The sequence below is a fragment of the Sitophilus oryzae genome, unplaced genomic scaffold (assembly GCF_002938485.1).
Source record: "Sitophilus oryzae breed Bouriz unplaced genomic scaffold, Soryzae_2.0 scaffold_1576_pilon_pilon, whole genome shotgun sequence".
In the NCBI taxonomy this organism is placed as follows: domain Eukaryota; kingdom Metazoa; phylum Arthropoda; class Insecta; order Coleoptera; family Curculionidae; genus Sitophilus; species Sitophilus oryzae.
Window position 1 is genome coordinate 5,641,613 of NW_022146254.1, and position 17,045 is coordinate 5,658,657.

At 32.3% G+C, this 17,045-nt stretch overlaps 1 protein-coding gene across 1 annotated transcript; it reads left to right on the forward strand.

Moving 5' to 3' along the window:
• The first annotated feature begins 2,092 nt into the window (after positions 1 to 2,092).
• On the forward strand, positions 2,093 to 16,657 carry LOC115879413 (regulator of microtubule dynamics protein 1-like). The gene is made up of 5 exons (XM_030896239.1): positions 2,093 to 2,441; positions 6,775 to 6,908; positions 15,943 to 16,092; positions 16,153 to 16,366; positions 16,448 to 16,657. The coding sequence occupies exons 1-5, from the start codon at positions 2,137 to 2,139 to the stop codon at positions 16,608 to 16,610; spliced, it is 966 nt and encodes a 321-aa protein (XP_030752099.1). The 5' UTR covers positions 2,093 to 2,136; the 3' UTR covers positions 16,611 to 16,657.
• The last annotated feature ends 388 nt before the right edge of the window (positions 16,658 to 17,045 follow it).

Genomic DNA, 17,045 nt, shown 5'->3' on the forward strand with positions numbered 1-17,045 from the left:
AAATAGTATAAGTTGTGTGTACAGAGTGAGACAAATAAATTCGTTAAGTATTTTATCGTGAGTTTAAATAGTGGACCCACGGAATCCGTAACATTAGTATAGATAACAATTTTAATAACTACCAATATTTATTCACAACGTAAAATAAAACAACAAATTGTTGAGTCTACCCTACATTACATCATATTTTTACACGTTTTGAATAAAATTAGAACGGCATTGATAAATCGGAATTTAAGTCGGTCATTTCATTCAGGAGCCCGTCGCGTTCCATTTTAGAGTTTTGATATGCTCCTTCCTTAATCTTTTTATTCAAATATTAAAACAAATAAGAAAAAATGCGGATTGTGCACTGAATTTCAAAATATTTTAATTTAATTTTGGTACTATTTGACGCATAGTATAGTTTGGTTTGGTTTAATTTTTTAACACATGATTTAACATACCGATAATTTGACCAGACAAAAGACAGCAGGAAAGACAATGTTGCTCTATCCACTCAATATCTGTAAATTTTGCAATAAAATTTTTAAGGCTTCATTTATCCAAGGGTATCAAAGTTTTTAATGCTAAATATTTACTGAAGTTTATTAATTGATCAGTTATTGTGTTGCAATAATAAAAATAATACTACCTCATACAGAGTGTCTACAAATTTATTTAAAAAAATGTCTAGCTTTAAACGGTAATAACTTGTTTAATTTAAATGGAACACCTTGTCTATTTTAGGAGAATCAGATGCACAATTTAACTGTCTATAAAATTGTATTGCCATTTTTTACCTATCCCTTCAAGTTTTCATAGAAAATAGCATTTTCTTATACTTTAGACCTCATTTATGAATATACCCATGGAATATTGACATTTTAGATTGTTTTTAAAACAACAAATGTACAAAATGTACAGGTGCTAAAAACGATAATATTACTAGCCCAATTGTATACAAAAAGAAAAGATTTAAATTTTTATAAAAGAGTATACCATTAATTAAATATACCACCATTATTTCCACCCAAATATTAATTAATTACATACTTAATTGTGTTACTTAATAAATTATACTAAATAAATGTGGATCTGAATCAGAAATCAATATAATAATATGTTATGAAAATGAACGTCTCTGTTGTTATTAATATGCATTCGTCAAGAAATGAAATAAAAATTTTAAGTTGTTACATTTTACCACACTGTCTAATACACATACACGATTCGGTTTTTTAGTATTTGAAGGAATTATTATTAATCAACGCAAACAGTCAATTAATGTAGTTTGAATCCTGGAATCATATTAATTGGTCCGCTTTAGCAAATATTTAAACAGGGTTTTTTATGTTTTTAATGAAATAAACGAACTATATCGATAATATTAGTATTTGTACTCTTTAAAAATTTGTTACATCTTTAAAAAGAATAGAAATAATCTAAAATGTTAATATGCCATGGGTATATTGATAAATGAGGTCTAAATTATAAGAAAATGCATTTTCTACGAAAACTTGAAGAGATAGGTAAAAAATGGTATAATACAATTTGGTAATAAAAAATGGTATAATAGACAATTAAATTGTACATCTGATTCTCACAAAATATACAGGGTGTTCCATTTAAATTAAACAAGTAATTGCCGTTTAAAGCTAGTAATTATTTAAAATACATTTTAGATACTCTGTAGAAGGTAGTATAATTTTTAATATTTTAACACAAAATTTTGTAAATAGAAATACTTCAGTACAATATTTGGTTTTAAAAACTTAAATATGCCTAGAGAAATTAAGCATTAAAATAATTACTGTATTTTGACAAAAACCTAAATAGGTATTTCAAAAACGGTAAGATTAAAATGTTAAAACCTTTATCAAATTTACCTTTATTTTAATCGTAGAAACTAAAAAGATAATAATATACAGGGTGTTCCATTTAAACAAATACAACATTGATATTTTAAATTTATTTGGTACACTCCGTATCTAATTGTAGCTCAAATAGTCCTTCAACGAACCCAAAACTTATCATTTGCAAAAATCTAATCGTTTAGCTACAATACTCCGTGTCGTATGTGGTGAGCAACCCCGTATACAAATTTGACACATGTCAATATTTTCATTACAAAATAGTAAAAAAATCGGACGAATTATGCCTTTGTCTACTATTATACGACAGGGTTACGTAAATTCCATTAAATTCTTGTATAAATCAAAATTATCCGTTAGAAAACGATCAACGAAACATCCGCTCATAACACCAACTAAATATTTTATATTATCTATCGGTATGGTGGAGTATGTTTGGAGCCTAATGCCAAACAATGAAGATAAAGAAAAAATCGCAAAATATTGGCAAAACGAACCCCTGGGCGATGTCATAGAAAAAGCGGATCAAATGCTTAAAGAAGGCCAATATATGGAAGTTTATGAAATGCTAAATCGGTTAAAATACAGGTGATATTTCAGTCAACTTATACAGGGTTGTTCACCACATACGATACGAAGTATTGTAGCTAAACGATTAGATTTTTACAAATTGTAACTTTTCGGTTCGTTTGAGGACTATTAGAGCTACAATATAAAAATATTTTAACAAGATACAGAGTGTCCCAAATAGTAAAAAATATTATAGTTATATTTTTTTTTAAATGGAACACCCTGTATATTATTCTATTTTTAGATTCTACGATTGAAACAAAAGTAAATTTCATTAAGGTTTATCGCACTTAAACCTTACCGTTTTTGAAATATTTTCAATTTTATGAAATTGCAGTAAAAATTTTAAGGCTTCATTTCTCCAAGGGTATCGAAGTTTTTAATACTAAATATTTACTGAAGTTTATTTATTGATCAGATATTGTTTTGCAATAATAACAATACTACTACCTTATACAGAGTATCTAAAAATGTATGTTAAATAATTACTAACTTTAAACGGCAATAAGTTTTTTAATTTAAATGGAACACCCTGTATATTTTACGAGAATCAGATGCATAATTTAATTGTCTACCAAATTGTGTTATACCATTTTTTACCTATCTCTTCAAGTTTTCGTAGAAAATACATTTTCTTATAATTTAGACCTCATTTATCACTATACCCATGGAATATTGACATTTTAGATTATTTTTAAAGATGTAACAAAATTTCAAAAAGTACAGATGATACTAATATATAGTTCGCTTATTTCATTAAAAGATAAAAAATTGTTTAAATATTTTTTGTTAAAGAGGACCAATTAATATGATCCCAGTATTCAAACTACATTAGCTAATTGACCGTTTACGTTAATTAATAATAATTTAGAATTAGAATTAGAATAAGTGGGAGGGGAGTTAATCTCTGCGACCTTAGAGATCTATTGTGTCCCCCTTTCTTGAGTTATAACTCATCATACAGTCCCAGGACTTCCTACGGAGACCCGTGTCCCTCACAGTCGAGGAGCTACGACCCAGGCCGGGTAGACGAAACGCAGTCGCCTGTTGGGTTTAGATGGGGAGGTAGGCTCCTCGACCCTGGAGGAGGTGGTAGCCAGGCGCCACTTGGTGAGGATGGTCTCACGCAAGTGTCAGCCACCTCTCCTGTAGTTCTCTTTGGGTTTGGCCCTTTGGAACTTTCATTGTTACTGTTCCCAGTGTCGCTAGGGGGTTTCCCCACAGCTTCACCGGTGATGTTTTTATTACTATTATTACCAGATCTCATAGTGTTCCTATGAGTCGCTAGGGACAGTCGGTCCACTTCTACAGAGCCCCGCATATAGAAGTAAGGGGTAAAATACAATGGGGTGCCCCCGGTGCCCCAAGGTTGAGGCTGTCCGTAGCTCCGCCCGGTATCGTTATAGGTGCAATTCCCTAGCCACGACACTACAGTCAGGGACAAGACGATGAGTGAGATGCTTCTTAGACCAAGCCAAGTGCTAGGGGGGATTCCCCCCCAGCACCTGACCAGGAGCCAAGCCCCACCAACGACAAGGTCTTGCATCTCCTAGGGGAAGAATTAATAATAATTGCTCCAAATACTGAAAAACTGAATTGAATCTGAATCAGAAATCAATATAATAATAAGTTATGAAAATGAACGTCTCTGTTGTTATTAAATGCATTCGTCAAGAAATGAAATAAAAATTTTAAGTTGTTACATTATTTTACCACACTGTCTAATACACATACACAATTCGGTTTTTTAGTATTTGAAGCAATTATTATTAATCAATGCAAACAGTCAATTAATGTAGTTTGAATACTGGAATCATATTAATTGGTCAGAGTCATACAGAGTGTCTACAAATTTATTTAAAAAAATGTCTAGCTTTAAACGGTAATAACTTGTTTAATTTAAATGGAACACCTTGTATATTTTAGGAGAATCAGATGGACAATTTAACTGTCTATAAAGTTGTATTGCCATTTTTTACCTATCCCTTCAAGTTTTCATAGAAAATGCATTTTCTTATAATTTAGACCACATTTATCACTATACCCATGGAATATTGACATTTTAGGTTATTTTTAAAGATGTAACAAAATTTCAAAAAGTACAGATGATACTAATATATAGTTCGCTTATTTCATTAAAAGATAAAAAATTGTTTAAATATTTTTTATTAAAGAGGACCAATTAATATGATCCCAGTATTCAAACTACATTACCTAATTGACCGTTTACGTTAATTAATAATAATTGCTCCAAATACTGAAAAACTGAATTTTGTATGTGTATTAGACAGTGTGGTAAAAAGTAACACCTTATAAATTTTAATTCATTTTTTGACAAATGCTTATTTATACCTAACAACAGAGACGTTCATTATCATAACTTATTATTGTATCGATTTCTGAGTCAAATCCACATTTATTTAGAATAATTTACTAATTAAAACAACAATTAATACAAACAACAAGTATTTAATTAACTAGTTTTTGGGTAGAAATAATGGTGGTATATTTATTAATAATGGTTGATTATACGAAAACGGAAAGATGTACAGTACGTCTGCTGGATCTGTGTCTATGAAAGGAATGCGGACAAAAAACATTTAAATAAACAGCAATATATTTTATACGTCGGCGTCGACTTGACGAGTACGTCACCGCGAATCGCTCCGCCCACTCATTTTATTGGCTACTTGTAAATTTATCGATTTTTTATTGATGGGACGCGTCCTCTAAGTTTTTACGAAAAACATCGAGAGAATATCGTTTCCCCTCTCACGGATACCCCGTAGCTACAGAACGGACAGACGTACTGTAGAAACAAACTTTGTTATGGATATATGATATATGTAGGAAGGCAATGTACATAATTTAAAATTATTTTCAAATGTATAGGGTGTGTCAGAACTAAGATCCACACTAAAGTTATATTTTTTCTTATGGAACACCCAGTATTTTATTTCATTTTTGGATTCTTGGACATAAAATAAGGTATTTGTTATAAAGGTTTAGTATGTTTAAGTGCTTTGGTTTTTGAGATATTTAACACAAAAATGTTTAAGCACTAGTTGCGAAAAAAAGAGAAGGTATACCATTAATATTGCAAATTATATTTTATCCTCATAGTATATGTATATTTAATTTTTTGATTATGTAATGGACACTTTGTTTACTCACTTGATTAACTTCACACCTAACCTAACCTAACTGCTTGAATTCATTTTTGTTATTGATCAAATTGGTTTGAGAAGCTGTGAAGTTGTAAAATGTTGATTCGGGAGAGTTGAATTTTCGGGAAAGTTGAGAATGTTATTGCACACAACAACCACGTAATTACCTCCTTCACGCGTTAACATTTTTTCGACCATTTTATTAACATTTGAAATTGTCAGAACGCAATGCGACGCCCAGATCGAGTTCTTTTTCACTTAATTTTTACTTAGTGATGGGAAAAACCGATTAATTTCAATAATCGAGTGCTCGAGTTTCAAGCGATTGCAATAATCGAGCGATCGCTTGAGCAAAATAGGTATCGCTCGTATTTAAAAATACGGTTTTTCGACCGTCACGCGTCGCTTGTTGTAAGTACTCGTTAACGCCAAGCAGTAAGTTGCGTGCGCAGGGTACATATTCTTTCAATGATGAGTGGCAAGTAGCAAGCGATTCGCTTGATCGCTTGATTTAGTTTATTTCAAAGCATTGTATGCATGTAGGTGGTAAAATTTTGTCCCTCAGATACGCTACGGATAACGTCGTATAAATTTGCTATGTATGTAGAAAATTCGCTCGGCTTTTTATCGAGTATGTCACATTAAAATCGGATTTCAATTTATTCCATTTTAGAATCGCTTGCGTTCGTCGCTCGTAACTCGTCACATGCATCGCTCGTTCATAATCGAGCGATGTCGGTTATTTCAATAATCGAGTACTCGAGCAAATTTTCGCTTGAGTTATCCCATCACTATTTTTACTACCCGAAACAACGTTACATCACACAAACCTCGTATCTGAGTATTTTATAGTTTCAATAACTGCACTAGACAAAAAACTTAAATACTTAAATATTATGACAAAGCCACGATTTCAATATTATTTTGATGCGATCAACATGTACTGTAACCCGGACGGCGTGAAATACATAGCGAAAATCTATGATTTCTGCCGTAGAGAGCGCCGCGGTCGGAATTTCTTGAAATCCCTAAAATGCAGCAAGCCTATGCTCAAAAATAATATTGTGTGTCTTAACACTACCTAAAACTTTTCTATTTAACTATATTTCGTAATTCTCAAAACAAACGAGATAATTAACTTTACGCTACCATCGACTTGACTCACCCTGTATTTTGTATTTTAGTCAAGATCTTGGTGTTATATGGAGAACAGTTAAAGCATTATACAATATTTCCTTAAACGAGGACTTGACAGTCGACGTGAGGAAGATAATGCTTCAAGAAGCTTATGATATTCTAATGAAATCAGCAACATTGGGTAACTATGTATTAATTAAATAAATTTCTTTAAAAATAAATCTTATTAATAGCTATGTAGATCTTACAACTAAGGTAATAAGTAAAAACATCCATTCAGATTATTTTATACATACAGGGTGAGTTTTCTATGATCTTCTCTATGAGTATCTTGGATGCTTCTTCTTTATGTGCCTTGTCCTCGAAGAACGTTGGCAATCAATGGAGTTCTTGGATACTGTTGGAGCTAAAGCGTCGGTCAAATGGGGAAAGAAGAAAAAATTACAGTTTTGTTGGTCCATCCGGACCCTCTATATCATAGGGGGTAGGCGGGTGTGTAGTTACGCCACTGGAATCATAATAGAATGAGAAAACCATGCCAACTAGTAAAATTAGCCAAAAAAAGAATTGGCTATACATATAAGGCCGTATTAAAATATTCATTGCTATAACTCAGTAATTTTTCGAAAACCTCGTATTATAGCTTATATCACAGGAAAGCTTAAAAAAGGCTTTTTATCAAGTCACGGCCAACTATGGTTTCCACTTAAAAAATCATATATTTGTGTCATATGTCAAAAATGACAGGTTTTAGAAAAAAGAAACGGAAAACACAGTTTCATTGAAATGGTGGAACTTTTATCTGAAAACATTTTATCTAAAGTGAATAATTATAATGGAATTAGGGAACATTTTTTTAAATAGCCGAAATTTGCTTTTTTTTCGAAATATCAAGGAAGCCATAAACTTTTTCAAAATCCTGAAAGGCACATATTATGTTCTATATTTGATCTCACAAAACTACAATTCTTTCCCCGTTTGGCCCACTCTCTAGCTCCATCATTTTCGAGATCCTATAGAGAACATCGCAGAAAACTCACCCTGTATATTCTATGACAGAACGTGAATGAACATGACAGTTCCCATCATTATACAGGGTGGTCCAAACTGTATTCCGGAAACTTCGGCAGCATATTCTGCAGATAAAAATAAGTAAAAAAGTTCGTATAAATGTATGTCCTAAAAAGCTTAGTTTCGGAGATACAGGGTGTATAAGTTTCATTTTTATTTCGATTTTTTCCAAATAATTTATGAAGTAACGTCCCAAGGATACTATTATATAGAGATAAGGATAGTTCGATTCCTATCTTCCTGCACTGTCAGTTTTTTTACGTCATCTGATGACCGAGTTGAAGTTGGCGCTAAAGATTTTAGACAGTGACAGTTATTTTTGCATTTGACGGACGAGCGCACAGTGCGTTGGAAGATGAATTTAGCGGGACAAGAGCGTTTTGTTAGAAATAAGCCAAAAAATGTGTACTGTAAGAATAAATAGTAGACATTCCAATTGATATAAAAATGCATGAATATTCTTTGTATTTCGATACATTTTTATCAACCAAATTTGGTCGTTTTTTGCTCAGCAAGGCAGAGATCATACGAAAATAAAATATTTACAAGTGTTTATACATTTTATTCCAAAGCCAAATTATGTTGAAGATTGCCAAAGGTATGTACTTTTCTACTGTACGTATATTATTTGTTAAAATCCTTCGTGCTTTTATTCTGCAGATATCAAACTTTCACTTTTTTTCAAATATCGATATATTAAATAATGTAGATCTTTTGAGTTACCAATAGTTACCAACACAGGTAGTCACAGTCACAGGGAGTTCAAGCTTAACAGATGAATGCCCAAAAAGTTTCATTTCAATCGGATAGTATAAAAACAAAACAACTCCATCAAAAGGCACTGAGTTTAAAAAATTGTCTTAGGTACTTACTATATATGAATTTACAATTACCGAGTGTTAAAATTAAAATTAAAATATTGTTACGGATTCCGTGGGTCCACTAATTTAAACTCACGATAAAATACTTAACGAATTTATTTTCTCACTTTATACACAATTACTAACTTATAACACACAACAAACTAACTATTTATAAGATTCCTTCACCAAATTGTCCGATTTTCAATTTCCACGCGGTATTTCAAATTTCAAAAACTGTCTCAGTTGTCGATGTATGTATTTGGCAATAGTTTATAATACGGTTTTTGTGTGTCATGTACGAATAATATCATAGTTTTATTATCTTGTATTTATTAATAAATTAAGTTGTTAATAAATAAATAAATTTAACCATATAGTTGCTATATATTAGAACATTTGCTACGTTTTTAGATTTTAAGTCCCAAACATTGCTCTTGAGTTTTTGTCCCGCTAGAATAACCATCCGCCGCACTGTGGAGCGCTGGTCAGCGCGTGACGTAGCATTCCACGGCGACTACGACAGCGGCGATTTGACGCGATCGAACAGTCCTTTAGAATATAAAATATACAGTCCTTGGTAACGTCCATATTTCGATGAAAATTGGTGCATAGAAGTTTTTTCACATGAGAAATTTGATTTTCATGTCATCATGACTCTTATTTGTAGGGGGCGCCACCTACATGTATTTTAACTGTTTAGAAGAGTAATAACTTTTCGTCCGTACCTGTATAAAACTACTGAGTGAAAAATATACACTTACGACTTTTTTTTACGTAAAAAAGGTATCTTGGTAAAAATCGCTACGAGTAATGGTTCTCGAGATATTTGGAGTCGTAATTATCAATACCGGTCATTGACATAAATTAAACATGTTGACTAAATAGTTATTAGACTGAAATCATAAATTTGAAATGTTTTTGTGCCAAAAGTTCAACAAAAACTGTTTTATCATATCATTTTTTCGCAGAAAAATTTATGATTAATTTAAAAAAATAAAAATTTCACAAATTTATTGTTTCAGTCAAATAACTATCTACTCAACGTGTTTATTTTTTGTCAGTAATGACATGTATTGACTATTTCCATTCTAAATATCTTGAAAACGGTTGATCGTAGCGATGTTTACCAAGAGACATTTTTAACGTAGAAAATCAGGAAAATGTATATTTTTTCACTCAGTTGTTTCATACGATTCATCGATTTTTTTGCAAATAATTTCTAAAGTAACGTGAATATTTAGATCAAAATTGGTGTCTAGGAGTTTTTTGATATGATAAATTTAATTTTGATGTCAGTATGACTCCTATTTGTAGGGGGCGCCACCTACAAATTTATGAATTCAGTCTAATAACTATTTCTTAGTCAACATGTTTAATTTATGTCAATGATGATAGGTTTTGATAAATTAGATTCCAAATATCTCGAGAACCATTACTCGTAACGATTTTTACCAAGAGACCTTTTTACGTAGAAAATGTTGTGAATGTATATTTTTTTACTCGGTATTTTTATACAGGTATAGACGAAAAGACGAAAACTCTTCAAACTAGTTAAAAAATATGTAGGCGACGCCCTCTACAAGAAGGAGTTTTATTAACATCAAAATCAAATTTCTCATATCAAAAAACTCCCAGACACCAATTTTCATCCAAACATTGACGTTACTTCATAAATTATTTGGAAAAAAATCGAAATAAAAATGAAACTTCTTCACCCTGTATATCCGAAACGAAGCATTTTAGGACATACATTTATACGAACTATTTTACTTATTTTTTTGTGCAGAATATGCTGCCGAAGTTTCCGGAATACAGTTCGGACCACCCTGTATATGTATATTTTCTCGATTTTTTTAGTTACAACAAATGCAAAATTGCTCATTCGTTGCCAGCAATGTAGCGCAACCATAGTGTAAGAAAACTAGTCGCTTTAAGGGTCAGTGCGCATTATCAGAGACGAATTGTTTCGGGGACGTTAGCCCTTATGACATTTAGACACAAAGATATTAAAACACAGCTAATCCTGTTAAAAATTGAGATGCAATTTTAATGTTTCAAATAAATAAATAAGCGTTTTAATCGCCCCATTATCACCCACAATGTGGTTGACTGGTCAGTGATACTTTTGCTGTGAAGCCGTTAATGCAGGGCCGTATCTGAGGGGGTGTTTTGGGGGTTCAAACCCCCCCCCGAAATTATGGCCGAACATTTTTAAAAAGTAAGGATCATTAAGTAAGCAAGTAAGAACGAAACAAAAAAGAAGAAGAAGAAGATGGATGAATATCAATGACTAAAGAATACAAGGACATGTAACGCCCATATATGGGCTGCAGCAGAATTTGTGACCTTAGACGCCAACTTTTACAGGGTGCTACAAATTCAAAGTATTGGTACGGTACAAGCATTGGTATCTCGATAACAGTAATAGATACGAACATGGTTAAATTGGGATAAAGTTGCGCTTTGGGATGTTCACCAAGATGCCATAAAAAAAAATAATATAAGTTAACTTTTATTTCGTATTTAAGACTAACAAGATGTGGAATTTCTTGAATATAACCGTTGATTGGAAGAATGGAGAAGATACTCAACCTATGGGCGTATTCGATTGACAAGGCTGATTTCATTTCCCTTATGTCTAAAGTACTGTAGTAATATGTAATCTTTGGCTTTGAATGTATGGTAGAGCCACCACTCGTTCTGCAGCCAACGCATAAAACACTCATTTCCTCTAATTCGGCCAGCTAACGCAAATCGAAAACGGTGTGGAACTGAAAGTGACAGTGTTGCCATATCAAATTGTATAATATCTGTAATACCCTTGACGAAAATAACTTTGGATGAAAAATTCGCGTATTGTATATATTATGTATTGAAAATGTATTCGTGCTAAACGTAGAATAACAACATAATTAAAAATTCTTTCATAGGTACTGAATATTTCGTATGATGACATTTATCATATACCGGGTGCGTCTCAAAAGTGGCTCACCCCCTATAACTTTTTTATACTTTCAGATATAAAAACGAGGTTTGGTATGTTAGTATATGACATAAATTATGATTGATTGACGTATTCAATTCTTTTTGGCCACTTCCTGTTTCACCGGAAACGACTATAACTTTTGATTTTTAAATGGCACCCTCGGTATTTTTTGACTTTATTTGATAGAAAATGACACTCTGAATATAATGATATATCATATGTTAACTTTGACATTTTCGCTTAAAACAATATTGCATTTTAAATTTCAATCTAGGGTGCCATAGCTGTGTTAAAAATATTAATTTTTAATCAAGGAGTCTTGAAAAAATAGATTTGATCGTCTAAAGTTTTTAGTGTCTTGTCCTGGCCAGTTAAAAGATGCCCAAATCGTAATTTTAATGATAGGTATCTCAATTTTTTTCAAATGGGACGAGGGTGGCTCATTAGCATATTTGGAAAAAGTATTTTTTACGAATAATTTGGTACCACACACTTGGTATTTCGAGTCAAATTGTCGTTATGAATCGTATGTCTGTTTCAATTTAAAATGAACCATATTCGAAAATGTCAAGAATTGACATATGATATGTGATTCTATTCAGAGTGTCATTTTCTGTCAAATAAAGTAACAAAATACCGAGGGTGCCATTTAAAAATCAAAAGTTTTAGTTATTTCCGGTAAAACAGGAAGTGACCGAAAACAATTGAATACGGCAATCAATCCCAATTTATGTCATATACTAACATACCAAATCTCGATCTTTTTACATGAAAAAATAAAAAAGTTATAGGGGTGAGCCACTTTTGAGATGCTTTTTTACTTAACATCCGAGATGTAGCTGGCGATACCGTCGCCGCTAATCAACATGTCCAAGATTTAGTTTAGCTCTGCGCCGCTGCGCGCTGATAGTCGTTTACAGAGCAGCGGATAAAGAATACTGTACCACGGCATATAAATCACACGGCAGGCTAACTCGCTTTGGCGGGAACGCTACGCGCATATCCTCGCGCACGCCGCCATTTGCGTTTCCATCAACAGAAAGTAACCAGTGTCGTAGTTTTTTCAGCGACAACACACAGTTACGGCAGATTCGAGTCAGTAGCGTGCGGCTTAATTTATTTTGATTTTTTCTTGAGTGATATATTTTGTTTTTGTTGTTTTATTTTTGTTTATTATGTGATATATTTGGTTTTTCTAGTTTTATTTTCGTTTCTTATGTAATATAGTTGCCAATAGGTGCCCGGTGGCGTAGAGGTACAGGCTCTCGTCTACCAATCTCAAGGTAGTGGGTTCGAATCCCACACCCGGCATTTCATCAGCCGACAATTTTTATTAAAATAAAAATGGTTTGGGTACCTAAGTCGACTCAGCCTTAAATGAGTACTTGGGATTCACAATCCTGAGGTAATAATAGGCGGTTGAAGCGTAGTGCTAGCCACATTACCTTCCTTTGTATACCGAACGGCTCTAGTATGGCAAGCTGTACCTTGCTACTCCCAAGGCGTCAAACGCTATATACGGGAGCTATTATTATTATTATGTAATATAATTTGTTTTAGTAGTTTTATTTTTGTTGTTCAATAAAAGTTTCTTTCTGTTTCCTAGAGATCCTATTAGGTATGTATATATGTGATTAATTATTTTAACATATTTTAGTTGTGAAAAAAAACAGTAGTATACATATTAGGACATTCAGCTAAATAGGAAGATATAATTAAAAATCTTAACAAACTTTAATATTAGTAAGATTTAATGTGGTATGTAGACATTAAAAATTAAATTTAAAAATCATTATACTATTAATTTAAATATAATTATAAAAGTAAATAAAATGAGTATATCCAAAATAAGTTAACAATACATTTTTAGGGCAAGAACATGGGCAATTGCAGCTAATAGAGAAGACTTGATTGAAGATATATATAAGGCCCACAAAAGGTACAAGTTGCGTTCTGTTCATTTTGAATTTAAAATGTTTACCAATTCACTTTGTAACCGTATAAAATACAATGCGGTACCTACTTTGTTTCCTGCCATGAAAAAAATAGAAGTTTCTCAAAAAAAATTGTGAATTTATTAATTTGTGAAATTTGAATATTAATAAAATTTGCTACGCCCATTGATGGGAATAATTTGTACGTATAGCCTCTTTATATTGTTCAATAAATATTTTATTGGTATTTCTTTAATTCTTATTTGTAACTCCTGGCATGTTTTTGTTAGTTGCATGTTTTTTAATTTTAATTGTCTATTCTCTACAGTGAAATATTTAATTGATTTTTTCATTTTTACTTTTCGAGAAGTATGCGCGGTTAACGATTCATTTGTTTGGACAAAAGTATTGTGTAAATAAAATTGAGTTTCAGTCAATTACAGTATTTTTTTAATACGACCCTGTCGTATTTTCTGAGAAATTTTTTGATACGTTTTAATCCGGCCCTGACTAGGAAACGATAATGGCGCCGACAAGGTCAAATTTTATAGAAATTTTAAACAATGGAATCTGAGCAGAGTTGGCGTGCCGATTGTTTTATGTGCCGTGACTGTACCGTAGTTCTGCTCTGTCGACAAAGTGGGTGGTTGCCGGAGACAGTGTTGCCAGAACTACGGATTAATCCGTAGATTTACGGATTTTGGGTACAGTACGCTAATAATACGGGTTTTCTATCATTAAACAATTTAACGTAAGGGGAAATCAAATCAGCCTTGTCACGAATTTGTCCATTAGGTTGCGTATCTTCCTAATTCTTTCAATTGACGGTATTGGGCTATTTGGCAAATCCGCTATTCGGGGCATCTCTATTTTATTAATTATACTCGTAGTGTTATATTATATACTTAATTTTTAGTTTTATTTTGTGTAAATAAACTTCGTTAATTAAATAAGACTTTGAGGGTGCATCCATACCATCCTAGAAACAGCGGAACGGCGTATCACCTTGAATAGATTTCCGGTAATTCTATTGGCTAAAATTTTTGACAGATGAATTTGACAGATAAAATTTCTGACAGATGAATTTTTCAGCCAATAGAATTGCTGGAAATCAATTCAAAGTCGTTACGCCGTTCTGCTTTTTTTAGGATGGTATGGGTGCACCCCAGCACCCTGAATTATCCACACGGAACTCAGTAAGAACGTAACAGTATTAATAAGCGTTTTAAGAATTGCATTTATTTCTCATTTGATTATAAATGAATATAGCACAGAATATACTAACGAAAGAATATAGGTTAAATAAACTGACTCATAGTCTAAGAGCTGGCTACATAAAAAACCTTATCATCGTTACATGGCCAATTTTTTGTGTGAAGTATCCTTATATGTAGCCATTATGAAATAGTCATGTCTGCCAGCGCGATCCCGGGGCTTAAAGCGGGGGCGGCCAATCGAAAGGGTGAAATTTTGACACTAAAAATATTATAAGATACATGAGTTATAATTGCGAAAATAGCTTTTATTTATAATTAAGAAACCTGGAAAATTGTTGGCAGACATTTTTCCAGTCGCTAAAATGCCGACAGACAACGCGAAATAGGCATGAAATTTTAAAAATTATTAAAAAATAAAATTTGAAGAATGAAAAAAAAGATGGCATATTTGCATGCCGATTGTTGAAATGTCTTATTTATTTATTTTAAAAGCCGTATGCAAAAGGGCAGACAAAAAGATCGTGGCTCAATCAGCTGCAGACAGTTATCAAAAGCGCGATATTACTCCAGCGCTTTCAGGGAACGCTCGCCGCCTCATCTATTTAAGTATAGATAAATCATATAATATACCTACGATTATATTATAAATATATTTTTTTATTATTTCAATAACGATATTTTTGTCTGCCCTTTTGCATACGGCTTTTTAAATTAATTAACAATAAACATGCCATTCCACCAACCGACATGCATGTATGCGATGATTTTCTTTTGTCAAAATTATATGCCTCTTTCGCGTTGTCTGCCGACATTTCAGCCACGAGAAAAATATCTGTCAACAATTATACACGTTTCTTAATAATAAATAAAAGCTATTTGGCAATTACAACTCGTGTACCTTATAATATTTTTAGTGTCCAAATTTCACCCTTTCGATTGGCCGCCCCCGCTTTAAGCCCCGGGATCGCGCTGGCAGACATGACTATTTCACAATGGCTACACAAAAGGATACTTCACACAAAAAATTAGCCATGTAACGATGATAAGGTTTTTTATGTAGCCAGCTCTCGGTCTATCACTTAAATGGGGTTTAATTTGTGTAATGTTATTTTCAAGTTGTAATTATTATTTCATACGATTTCAGGTGATGGAAAGGCTTACTATCACAAATGGTTAGCTGTTATTTTAAATGCCAAAAATGGCCTTGAAAGTTTAGAAACCAAAGTGACTGAATATACAAAGATACAGGACCATCTTAAAATTGCTTGCCAAACTAATCCTAAAGATTTTACAAGTACGAAAATAATACTACATAATTATTTTATCTAAAAATACGCATCGCGTTTGTAAACAGTTCAGTACATGCTCGGCAAATATCACTATGAAATGGCCAATATGACTTGGTTTCAGAGATTCTTGGCTAGATACCTGTTTAAAGAGCCTCCTAAATCTAACTTTGAAGAGGCTTACAAACATCTAAATAAAGCTGAAGAATTACTGCCTAGAACGTTCTTACCTAATGTGTATCTACTAGGTAGTGTTTGTATAGAACTTGGACAATATTACAGGTAACTTAAGTCAGAGTTTTATATAAAACTTTTTGACGTTTTTTTTAGCTAAAATAGGTACATAATATTTTTATTTTATAGGGCAAAATATTATCTCAATATGGCTTTGAATTTACCTACTCATACTGAGTGTGACCAATGCTGCTCAGCTAATGCCAAGAGAATTTTGGAAAAGTTAGAAAAGTATGATTTAGGCAAAGATCTGCTTTATGAGAATTATGATAATTTTGGTTTTCACTCTTAATATAAAAATATGTAATTCACAACAATAAAATTTATCAATTTACTATAGTAATGCATTAAAAAAGTATGGATTAAATATAAAAGTATGGATTAAAAATATATAATATAAAAGTATGGATTAAAAACAGTATGGATTAAAAACATTTCTTAACTACAGTACTTCTGCATGATGCTAGAAAAATAATTCTTAACTCTCTCTACCTGACTAAAACTCTAATGGGCTCTTTCACTATATTTTAGAATTAGCATAATTGAATAAAGCAATTAATTCTAGAATTTTCTGCTATCTCACTTTCAAAAAATTTGAAGTCGTTCTTAAGAAAATAAATAAAAACAAAAAAGCCCAGAATAAAAATCCCCACTTTATTTTTAATACGTCACACCTGGCATGTTGAAAAGCGGCAACACGGCCGGGCCACCATGCTGACCCACCACC

Coding starts and splice junctions, on each gene's coding strand:
- LOC115879413 (XM_030896239.1), top strand. CDS start 2,137: ATGCCTTTGTCTACTATTATACGACAGGGTTACGTAAATTCCATTAAA. Junction 2,442..6,774: donor CTAAATCGGTTAAAATACAG/GTGATATTTCAG, acceptor TTTGTATTTTAG/TCAAGATCTTGGTGTTATAT. Junction 16,367..16,447: donor GAACTTGGACAATATTACAG/GTAACTTAAGTC, acceptor TTTATTTTATAG/GGCAAAATATTATCTCAATA.